General features: G+C 40.9%; 1 protein-coding gene across 13 annotated transcripts in view; it reads right to left on the bottom strand.

Moving 5' to 3' along the window:
• Positions 1–12405, bottom strand: part of ATG7 (autophagy related 7) — a 280139-nt gene that overhangs the window by 196367 nt on the left and 71367 nt on the right. For 11 of the 13 annotated variants that reach the window (XM_004033619.5, XM_055381004.2, XM_055381007.2 and 8 more), the window contains one exon: positions 8504–8662. The exons of the other annotated variants lie outside the window; for them this stretch is intronic. In XM_004033619.5, coding sequence (XP_004033667.3) covers positions 8504–8662 — 159 coding nt within the window. The remainder of the gene's footprint in view (positions 1–8503; positions 8663–12405) is intronic. 13 annotated transcript variants of the gene reach the window in all.

The raw sequence follows: 12405 nt of genomic DNA, 5'->3' as shown, positions 1-12405 counted from the left end.
TCAGTCAGTAAGCTAATGTAAGAGCCCATCAGTTATGTCCACACCCAAGAGGCTGGAATTCAGCAACTTTCAACACAGTGGTTTTCTACTTGGCTGTATATCAGAACCACCTAGAGAGTTTAATGGCCAGGCTTTTCCCCAGACCATTTAAATGGAAATCTCTAAGAATGAGCCCAGGCACCAATATTTTCTAAAACTCCCCTGATGATTCAAAGGTGTAGCCAAGTTGAGGTATAATTTACATAAAGTGAAATACACAGATCTCACATGCACAGTTCAATGTATTCTGACAAATGATAGATTAACCACTGCATACAGCTATCAAGATATAGAACATTTTCATGATGCCAGAACATGGTCTTGTGCTCCCCCTCAGTCGGTCCCCACTTGCCCCCAGATGACAACTGATCTGACTTCATAAGCCATAGATTAGACTATTCTAGAACATATCACATAAATGATATGCTAGGGTATATACTTGTTTGTGTTTGGCTTCTTTTGCTTAGCATACTGCTTTTGAGGTTCATTCATATTGTTAAGTATCAATAATACATTCCATACGTGGTATAATTATACTACAATTTATCGATTCTCCTGTTGATGGTGATTTGGGCTGTTTTGAATAAAGTTGCTATGGACACTTTTGTATAAGTATTTTCATGTATATATGTTTTCATTTCTCTTAGGTAAAGATCTAAAGGTACAATTTCTGGGTCACAAGGTAGGCACGTGTTAAATTTCATGAGAAACAGCCAGATTTCCAAAGTAGTTATTTTACCAGCAATGTATAAGTGTTTTGGTTGCTCCACACCCTGACAATATTTAGCATTGTCAGGCTTCTTAATCTTAGCCATTTTAGTAGGTGTATAGTGATATATCTCTCTGGTTTTAACTTGTATTTCCCTGATGACTATTGACGTTGAGCATTTTCACATGTTCAATGGCCATTCATAGATCTTCACCATAAATGAAGTACCTGTTCAAGCTTTTTTCCCCCTTAAAAAAAAGTTGCTTTGTGTGTCTTGAGTGGTAGGAGTTGTTCATCTTGCGTGTTCTGGATAAGAGGACTGCACATGTCTTCTCAGTTTGGCTAGTTTTTCCCTTCTTTGAAAGGCATCTTTTGAGAAGCAGAAGTTTTAAATTTTTATAAAGTCAACTAAGTTACCATTTTTTGTTCATAGTATTTACTAGGTCCTAAGAAATCTTTATCACAAGACCACTAAGATGCCTTCCCCTCGAAACTTTATAGGGGCCATTCTGGGTATTACATAACGGCTCAGAGTATTCAAGGAGGTCTCTCCACTCTGTATACAGAACTCCAGTGTCTCCCAGCTCGTGTGAACTCTGGAATCTCCACTCTGCTCATAGCTCTCTGGTAGTGTGTTTTTGCCTGGTCTGACAAGAGTCGTGCTGTGAGTACACACAGCTCGCTATTCAGTCAAAGACTCGAGGTGCTACTGAGGCACTCCTGTGCACAGCTCCCTCATTTCTGGTACTACGTCCTGCAAATTCCAGCCACCTCAGCTGCTCTGAATTCTGATTGTTTCTTCAGCTCACCGAGACCAAGAGAATCTCCCTGGGCTCTCACGGGCTATGGCATGGGCCAGAAAGTGCCTTCATGTAATAAGCTGGGACAAATCTTTCCTTCCCTCTGTCTGGGACCACAGTCTTTCACTACCTATGACCATAGTCTTTCACTACCTACTGTTCACTGTCTGAAAAGAGTCATTTTACGTATTTTGTCCCAGCGTGTAATTGTTTATGGTGGCAGAGCTAGTCCAGTATCCACTACTCATTAGGGTTGAAGCAGATGTCCAAATTTGGGTTTTAAAACCTCAAGTGTGGCTCCATAATCCAACGTCTTTTTTTTTTTTTTTTTTTTTTTTTTTGGTGAGACGGAGTCTCACTCTGTCGCCAGGCTGGAGTGCAGTGGCGTGATCTCGGCTCACTGCAACCTCTGACTCCCGGGTTCAAGCGATTCTCCTGCCTCAGCCTCCCAAGTAGCTGAGACTACAGGTGTGCGCCACCACGCCCAGCTAATTTTTGTATTTTTAGTAGAGACGGGGTTTCACCATGTTGGCCAGGATGGATCTCAATCTCTTGACTTCGTGATCCACCCGCCTCAGCCTCTCAAAGCACTGGGATTACAGGCGTGAGCAATTGCGCCCAGCCTCAAAATCCGACATCTTATTGCCTCAAATAGCTATATGATTTATAAAAGATCAGTTGTTTTCTTATTCAATTTACTCTTCCCCAGGATCAGGTGTGGTATTTGTAGCAGAGCACTTCTTTTCATGTAATTTTATCATAGCTTTTTTAAAGGCACTTGGAAAGGGTCAATGTGACACCTATGTCCTGGAGTAGAAGAGAAGGAATTAGTGAAAGAATACCATGCAGATAAAATGCAAGGGTTTCTTATGAGCTGACATTTGACATACTGGAAGGTCTGGGGCCAGAATACGGTTAGTCTGGGATACATATATTTTAGAGCAAAAAACAAATGTCAAACTCTCTAGTTCTGAGGGAGTGTTTAAGGCTTTTCAGGCCAGCTATCCAGTGAAACCACCCTGTCCTTGAAGTCTGTCACCCAGGAGAAGCAGGGTAAAGGGTGCTCATGACCTCCTGGTACACTTCTTTGTATTTCCTGTGTTAGTCCATTTCACACTGCTATAAAGGAATATTTGAGGCAATTAAATGAAAAGAGGTTTATTTGGCTTATGGTTCTCCAGGTTGTATGAGAAGTATAGTGCTGGCATCTGCTTCTGATGAGGGAAGCTTCCACTCATGGTGAAAGGTGAAGGGGGATCAGATGCATCACATGGCAAGGGAGGGAAAAAGAGAGATGCCAGGCTCTTTCAAACAATTAGCTCTCGCTCACGTGAACTAAGAGGTCGAGAACTCACTCATTAATGTGGAGAGGGCACCAAGCCATTCATGAGGGATCCACCTCCATGACCCAAACACCTCCCACCAGGCCCCACCTCCAACAGTGAAGATCACAATTCAACATGAGATTTGGAGAGGACAAACATCCAAATCAAATCACTTCCTATGAATTTACTATTTCAAAATTTAAACATTTTCTTTTTTCTTTTTTGAGACAGAGTCTCACTCTGTCGCCAGGCTGGAGTGCAGTGGTGCAATCTCGGCTTACTGCAACCTCCGCCTCCCAGTTCAAATGATTCTCCTGCCTCAGCCTCCTGAGTAGCTGGGACTACAGGTGCACGCCACCACACTGAGCTAATTTTTGTATTTTTAGTAGTAGAGACAGGGTTTCACCATGTTGGCCAGGATGGTCTCCATCTCTTGACCTCGTGATCCACCCGCCTCAGCCTCCCAAAGTGCTGGGATTATAGGCATCAGCCACTGTGCCCGGCCCAAAATTTAAACATTTTTAAAGGGTCTATCACCCATTATTTTTTTCTTTTCCAAGTCAAATGTCACTCGACTTCAAGAACTGAGATTAGAATCTTGCAATAACTTAACTAGTAAGGAATACCCCAAATTAGATAATCTTGCATTAATAAAACCAATCTTTCTAACTTTTCCAGGTAACCAAATATCTAGGAAGTCTGCATTTAACACAGTTGTTACCTTCAAAAGGCCAATTTTCTTCCCTGGAATGCTCCTCCTGGCCCCTGGCCTTTCCCACCACTCTCTGGTCCTTGCCTCCCTCCTCAAGACCCCTTCTGATCAATTCCTTCAGAGCTTGGACCAAATGTTACTTCCTTAAGAAGGCTTTCCCTGGCACATGCCCCACACTTGTCCAGGTCCTGCTCTTCTATATTTCCTGAGCAATGTCTACTTATCCCTTTTAGCATTTAGTATTTCAATTATAATTCAATAAAATATAAGCTCTATGAGGGCAGAACCATGTCTTGTTTACTTAGGTCAAGCCTTTTCTCTGTGGCCTGGTAGAAGGAAGGTGATGAATAAGTATCTGTTGAATGAAGAAACTATACTAAATCCAATGAGATACCATCTCACACAAGTTAGAATGGTGATCATTAAAAAGTCAGGAAACAACAGGTGCTGGAGAGGATGTGGAGAAATAGGAACACTTTTACACTGTTGGTGGGACTGTAAACTAGTTTAACCATTGTGGAAGACAGTGTGGCGATTCCTCAAGGATCTAGAACTAGAAATACTATTTGACCCAACCATCCCATTACTGGGTATATACCCAAAGGATTATAAATCATGCTGCTATAAAGACACATGCACAAGTATGTTTATTGCGGCACTATTCACAATAGCAAAGACTTGGAACCAACCCAAATGTCCATCAATGATAGACTGGATTAAGAAAATGTGGCACATATACACCATGGAATACTATGCAGCCATAAAGAAGGATGAGTTCATGTCCTTTGTAGGGACATGGATGAAGCTGGAAATCATCCTTCTGAGCAAATTATCACAACGACAGAAAACCAAACACCACGTGTTCTCACTCATATGTGGGAATTGAACAATGAGAACACTTGGACACAGGATGGGGAACATCACACACAAGTGCCTGTCGTGGGGTGGAGGGAGGGGGGAGGGATAGCATTAGGATATATACCTAATGTAAATGACGAGTTAATGGGTGCAGCACACCAACATGGCACATGTATACATATGTAACAAACCTGCATGTTGTGCACATGTACCCTAGAACTTAAAGTATAATAATAATAAAAAAAAAAGAAACTATACTAAATCAAGCATATAAGGAAAGCCCCTTAAGGCTGGCTAACCAATAAGTTAAATAGTTTCGCAAGTATTTTTCATGAACGTGATGAATTACACCAGTACTTTGATGGGTTGTGTATATTATCTCCTATTATTTATAAGGTATGGTATGAAGGATAAAAGTATAAAAGACTTGGACCGTGGCCTGGGGGACTTAATAGTCCAACAGGGAAAACAGAGTAACACAATGTAAGTGTGAAGGAAGAGGCTCAATGCCAGGGGGCTGTTTCCAAGAACAGTTGGACTTGCTCTCTCAGGCCCAGCATGGCGTCCCTTGCTCCCACCTCAGCCTTCTCTTCCTCCTCATCTTCTTTGACCTCTATGTTGCAGCCACCCTGGTTTTCTTTCAGTTCCACAAAAGTACCACGCTCATCCTACCTCAGGCATTTGCACAGACAGCTCTGCTACCCTCAATCTAGCTAACTCCCACTCATCCTTCAGGGGTTTGTTTTCTCAAGTCTTCCCAGTCCACCCCTCATCTAAGTCAGGCCTACCTGTTATATATTCTCATGGCAACTGAGCTCCTGCTTCCTGCATGTATTACAATGATAAGTATTTGTGAAATTATTTGTTAATGCCCATCCCCCACCAGACTTTAAGCTCCACATGTCTGTCTAGTTCCCCTGTCCCTGGAACACGGGAGGTCTTAAATACACTACCTGACACGCAAGTAAGTAACAGAGCAACTAAACAAATAAACAGTGGGAAGGGGGAATTGTATTGGGTCACTGACAATGACTAGGATTTGAGTAAACAAAAATTTCAGGCATCTAATAAGTGACAGAGCTCAGGTTCAAAGCCAGGTCTGTCTGGGTCCTAAAGGGAATTCATAATACTCTCCAATGATAGATTGGATTATTGCTTTTTTTTTTTTTTTTTTTTTGGGCTACGGTCTCAACTAGGTTGCCCAGGCTGGTCTCGAACTTCTGGCCTTAAGCGATCTCCTCCCACTTCAGCCTCCCAAAGCACTGGGTTTCCAAGCTTCAGCCACTGTGCGCAGCCTAGACTGGATTATTCTTCCCAATTAGGCACCTCCTCCCTCTAGTAATATTATATATCCTCACTCTTTGCAACATGACCTTTGCAAGACCTCCTACCAGGAAGAGTACATTGACTAATGTCATTGACTTTGGGCTTGGTCCTGTGACTCGCTTTGGTAACAGAAATGGAAGACATTGCACTGTACCACTGTTGAGCAAAGACTTTAAGGCATAATAATCACCAACCCTTTTAAGCTTAAACCTTCCACCATAGGAAGAGTAGGACCCACATGACTGTTCCTCCTTTAGCCTAGATTTTGAAAATAACACATACGATGGACTGGAACCTGACTCGAAGTTATGTGGCTTATTGAGTAAGTTCAGCCTAGTGACACAGCTGAACCACAGCCAACCTGCACACCCATGAACATGAAATAAATGTTTGCAATTGTAAGCCACTGAGATTTTGGGATTGTGTGATATGCAATATTGTCACAGCAGAAATCTAACTAATATGCCTCCTCAATGACAGGGTTGCAACGTATTCCTATTTTTTTCAGCATTTAGCACATAGCTGGCTACATAGTGGGTGGTCAATTAATACTGTTAAACCCAATAAATGATGTTCCTCAGGGACTCTAGTGAAATGGACAAAAACATTAACAATGCTTCTAAAGCAAAGATTTTTAAAATGGATGAATCTAATACAAAGTGACTAAAGAGAGAAACTTTGAGAAAGTAGGTTTTTTTGTTTGTTTTGTTAGGACTGAGAACCTCTTCTGGCACTTTAAGTATAAGCAAATGCTTTGGAGACACCTAATCTAACTCCTGTCAGATAAAATGATTAAGTTTTCAAGAGGCAGGATATCATTTGCTGGTTGACCTTAAAAAAACAAAACTGTCAAGATTTTAAATGAAAGGAGCTGAATGACTTTTCTCTTGTTATCTGGTATTTCTAATGATATAACTCAAAAACCAGAAGCAGCTAGAGCAAAAAGCTAAACTTTCAGCCCAATCTTTCTTCTTCATGAAGACTTGCATTCAATTTAATTTCATAAACCTGTACTAAGTAACTACCAAGTATCCTGGTGATGGAGGAAAAATAACACATTAGATCTGAGCCACTGTAAATCACTTTGGAACCAGGCAGGATATAAAAATATATACACTCCTAAATTCCTCAACTTAAACTCATAATGCTGTGCAACTTACAAAACATTTATTCATACATTCCTTTCATTTTCACAAGAATATGTGAGACGGATTATTTATTATTATTATTATATAGACAGTGTTTTGCCTTGTCACCGAGGCTCGAGTGAAATGGCATGATCACAGCTCAAAATCTGCAGCCTTGACCTCCCAGGCTCAAGCAATCCTTTTGTTTCAGCCACTAGTGTAGCTGGGACTACAGATGCACACCACCACCACACCTGGCTAATTTTATTTTAAAGAGAGGGTCTCCTTATGTCTCCCAGGCTGGTCCCAAACTCCTGGGCTCAAGTAAGCCTCCTGCCTTAGCCTCCCAAAGTGCTAGTGAGAGGTGAAACCAGCTGGACTTCCTGGGTTGAGTGGGGACTTGGAGAACTTTTCTGTCTAGCTAGAGGATTGTAAATGCACCAATCAGCACTCTGTAGAAACGCACCAATCAGCACTGTGTGTCTAGCTAAAGGATTGTAAATGCACCAATCAGCACTCTGTAAAAACACACCAATCAGCACTCTGTGTCTAGCTAGAGGACTGTAAACGCACCAATCAGCACTCTGTAAAAACACACCAATCAGCGCTCTGTGTCTAGCTACAGGATTGTAAACACACCAATCAGCACTCTGTAAAAACTCACCAGTCAGCACTGTGTCTAGCTGGAGGATTGTAAACGCACCAATCAGCACTCTGTAAAAACATACCAATCAGCGCTCTATGTCTAGCTAAAGGATTGTAAATGCACCAATCAGAACTCTGTAAAAAGGCATCAGTCAGCGCTCTGTGTCAAGCTAAAGGTTTGTAAATGCACCAATCAACACTCTGTAAAACTGACCAATCAGCACCCTGTAAGATGGACCAATCAGTAGGACGTGGGCGGGGACAAATCAGGGAATAAAAACTGGCCACCCCAGCCAGCAGCGGCAACCCACTTGGGTCCCCTTCCATGCTGTGGAAGCTTTGTTCTTTTGTTCTTCACAATAAATCTTGCTGCTGCTCACTCTTCGGGTCCATACCACCTTTAAGAGCTGTAATGCGCGAACGTCCGTGGCTTCATTCTTAAAGTCAGCGAGACTATGAACCCACCAAACTCCAGACACATCTGAAGGAACAAACTCCAGACACATCATCTTTAAGAGCTGTAACACTCACTGCGAAGGTCTGCAGCTTCATTCTTGAAGTCAGCAAGACCAAGAACCCACTGGAAGGAACCCCACGAACCCACTGGAAGGAAGAAACTCCAGACACATCTCAAGGAACAAACTCTGGACACATCATCTTTAAGAGCTGTAACACTCACTGCGAAGGTCCGCGGCTTCATTCTTGAAGTCAACAAGACCAAGAACGCACTGAAGGAACCAACACCAGACACACTGGGATTGCAGGTATGAGCCACCATGCCTGACCTGGTTGTTTTTTTATCCCCCTCTGAGATGAGGAAACAGAGGTTTAGCCACATAGCGAGTGGCTGGTAGAAAGTGACAGATATCTGACTCTCTTTCTTCAATGCCACAGGGCCTCATTTCCCAAGACTTAAACATTTATACATATAACAGAAAACCTCTGCAAAAGCAACAACATACCACACCGGGGAATATTTTCTGGAGCCGGTCCGCTGCTGCCAGAGCCTTGGGCTTACCACCCCCTAGGCAATCTTCAAACTCATAGAGAGGCTGCCTCACAGGATTGGAGTAGGAGATCTTGGCATTGTCCACAAATGTGATGTGTCTCACGCCCCAACCCTGTGTGGAAACAGGAGATCATGGTGTGTTTCTGATGAACATTTCACAGGGTGCTGTCTCTTGAAATCTCAAAAAGAATATTGGTTTGGAGAAGCTTGGGAACCTCAAAACACAAGAAACTTCAGAAACTGAATTGTGCAAATTCAGGTTACGATAAACAGAATGTTGACTTTCCTTAGAAAACAACGTAATTATATACTCAGTGACTGGTTTCCTGTAATAAGACTAAAAAATGTCAAGTGGAACAAATAATTATTTTTGACAGTGTCACCAAAGATTTGGAGGTGAATCCCATAAGAATTGTCTATGTTGTTGCTTTAAAAAGATTAGCAATAGCCCCTAAATGTCCTTGATTTCCCTTAACGAATAATTAAGTATAAATAACAACTACTCTTGAAGCTCATTTAAAGCCTGAATGAACTCCTCCAAAAAGTGACTCACAAATTATTTCCCACTGTATGATATTTTAGAACACTTTGTACCATTTCTTCAAGAGGCAAAGCCTTATTAATAATCTGGAATTTAGGGAACAAGTCTATAGTCTTAGAAATAGTTTTCACGGTTTTATAGACTTCAATTATGTCTCCTATAACAGTTTTATAAAACCATACGATTTTAAAGGTAGATGGGATCTCTAAAATCCTTGGTCCAATTACTTTGTTTTACAGATATGGAAACTGATGCCCAGGAAAGATAAGTGATTTGCCTAAGAGATACATCTGGTTAATGGTGGGAATGAATGAGCTCTCCAGAGGTGCAACCAAATGAAGTTGCCTACTTCTTGGGGTAGGGTACAGTGGGTATATTTTAGTAGATCATAAATAAGCATACTGACCTAAGAGATGTCCTGCCATGACTGGCCACAAGGCTAAGATTCTGCTCTCTCTTATTTCAATATCTTTCCATTAGAAACTGAGAGACTCAATTAGATTGAAGGTTTCAGAGATCCAGCCAACAAGGACCCAAGATTCGTTTTCCGTGTCGAGAACGACAGGCCAGAATCTGCCTTTCAGAAGCATAGGTTAGACTGACTGTTTTGAAGCCCACTGGTAACCTTTTGGTCTACCCACCCAGTTTTGTAAATTATTTTCATCATCTAAGCAACCTACCATGGAGGCAGAATAAAGTCACTTGTGCTTGCTTTGGGAATGTTTATTTCTGAAGTATTTTTGCATTCCTTAAAGCAACTGATGAGTGGATAGCAAGGAAGGCAGTCTGGGAACGTGCTGGGTAGTGGGAAGAAAGCCAGATACATTACAAACATGCCATAGGTTAGTCACATGCAGGTGTATTTGCACACACTTAACTTTTGGTTTCCTGGAATGCTACACAGTTTAAATGGCTAATCTGCAAAGATTAAAGAAAATCACAATACTCAATGCTGGTGAGGATGTGGTAGGGAGAAAATCATCCTACTGATTGAGAATGTTAAAGTGGTCTAATCTTTCTGGAAAGCAATTTGGCAGTATGTTTCTAGAATCTTAAGAATACCCATATCCTATGACCTATTTCCAGCAATTTATCCTAAGAAATAATCTGACATACTGACCAAGATGCAGTCACAAAGATGTTCTTTGCAGCACAGTTTACAATTGTAAAAAACGGGAAACAATGTTAATGCTGAACATTAGGAGAAGGGTTCAGTAAGTTATGTTTCATCATATCAGAAGGCATATTCTACAGTCATAAAGCTTTAGCAGACATTGCAGTGAACTCATGCAGTCCTGACTACTCGGGAGGCCAAGGTGGGAACATCACAAGGTCCATCCAGCCTGGGCAACAAAGCCAGATCTTGTCCCAAAAAATAAAAAGGCCTCATAGACAGGCATCATTTTTAATGACATGTTAATTGGTAAGAGCAAAGGACATTATTATATATCTAATAAAATGTTAAAATACATATTAAACACTGAAATGTGACAAGTGAAAAAGCGGTAGGAAAATGAGTGTCTTCTTTCCTGCTTTATGACTTTTATATTTTCTATAACGGCTTTATGTTGACTTTGAAATTTTGAAAAATGTTAGGAAAATCTAAGCATCTAAAAATTCTAGAACCTAGAAAAAGACAGTAAAATAAATTCCACAGAAGGAGGAAAAAATTAATAAAGATAAAAGTAGATATTTACGAATCTGAAAGCAAAATGAGACAGAAACAAAAATTATAGAATAAATAAAGTAATGCTCCAAAAAAACTGATAAACAGACAAGCCTCTCTAGCAAGGCTTAATATGAGAAAAAAAGAGAAAACACAAATATACAACATTAGGAATATGAAAAGATTTTTTAAAAGATAAAAGGAAGATTTAAAAGAGAATACCATATGTATTTTATGTCAATTAATTTTTAAAGCTAGAAAAGCAGTACAAAATCTAAAAAGGTGAGTCAACACAGAAACATCTGTAAAAGGTTACAAAGATTCCCACCACCCTTAATACCCCAACCAACAAAATTCTTTTATTTTTTTTTTGAGACAGAGTCCTGCTCTGTCGCCCAGGCTGAAGTGCAGTGGCGCTATCTCCGCTCACTGCAAGCTCCACCTCCTGGGCTCATGCCATTCTCCTGCCTCAGCCTCCCGAGTAGCTGGGACCACAAGCGCCTGCCACCATGCCCGGCTAATTTTTTTTTGTATTTTTAGTAGAGACGGGGTTTCAACCGTGTTCTCCAGGATGGTCTCGATCTCCTGACCTCGTGATCCGCCCGCCTCGGCCTCCCAAAGTGCTGGGATTACAGGCGTGAGCCACCGTGCCCGGCCCAACAAAATTCTTAAATGCATCAGGCCCAGACGGATTTATAACTGAATTTTACCTAACCATCAAAGAACAGATAATTCATTTATTTAAATTGTTCTGGAACTTAGAAAAAGGCAGAACATTTTAAGTTTATTTTATAAAGCTAGCATAATGTAGCTATAAAATATACAAAGATAGAACAAGGAATAACATGACTATAAACCAATTTGACTTATGAAGTGAGATGTAAAATTTATTGATTAATTGATCGGTTGATTGAGACAGTGTCTTGCTTTATCACCCAGGCTGGAGAGCAGTGGCACGATCTTGGCTCACTACAGCCTCAACCTCCTGGTCTGAGGCAATCCTTCCACCTCAGCTCCCGAGCAGCTGCAACTACAGGCACGCGCCACTACAGCCTGGCTAATTTTTATATTTTTTTTGTATAGATGGGGTTTCACCATGTTGTGCAGGCTGGTCTCGAACTCCTGAGCTCAAACGATCCGCCCACCTTGGCCTCCCAAACTGCTGGGATTGCAGGTGTGAGCCACAGTGCCCGGCCAAGATGTAACATTTAAAAACAAAACATTACTAATTGAATTCAAGAGTATATGAGAAGAATAAGATACCACGTACAAATAGGGTTTATTCTAGGAATGCTCAACATTAGAATACTTTGTCTTGATAAACGTAGTTGATAAAGCTCGACATTTCTGATATAAACGTGCAGAAACAGAAATCAGCTTCTTTAAATTATAAAGAACACTTACCAGAAACCAACATCAAAATTAAAGATAAAAACAAGAGGCACTCTCATTAAAGTCAGCAATAAAACAAAGATATCAACTCTCACTGCCATTCTTCTACATTACTGTGGAGTTTTAGCCAATCTTATAAGACAAGGAAAAGAAAGATATAAGTGTTGGTGAAGAATACTATTAAGCTACAAAAGAATCAAAAAACTCTTAGAACTAAGAGAGTTTAGAAAGATGGCCAAAGATAAATATGCAAAAT

The sequence above is a fragment of the Gorilla gorilla genome, chromosome 2 (assembly GCF_029281585.2).
Source record: "Gorilla gorilla gorilla isolate KB3781 chromosome 2, NHGRI_mGorGor1-v2.1_pri, whole genome shotgun sequence".
NCBI lineage: Eukaryota > Metazoa > Chordata > Mammalia > Primates > Hominidae > Gorilla > Gorilla gorilla.
Note: the sequence above shows the minus strand (reverse complement) of the source record. Positions and strands in the feature narration are given on the sequence as shown.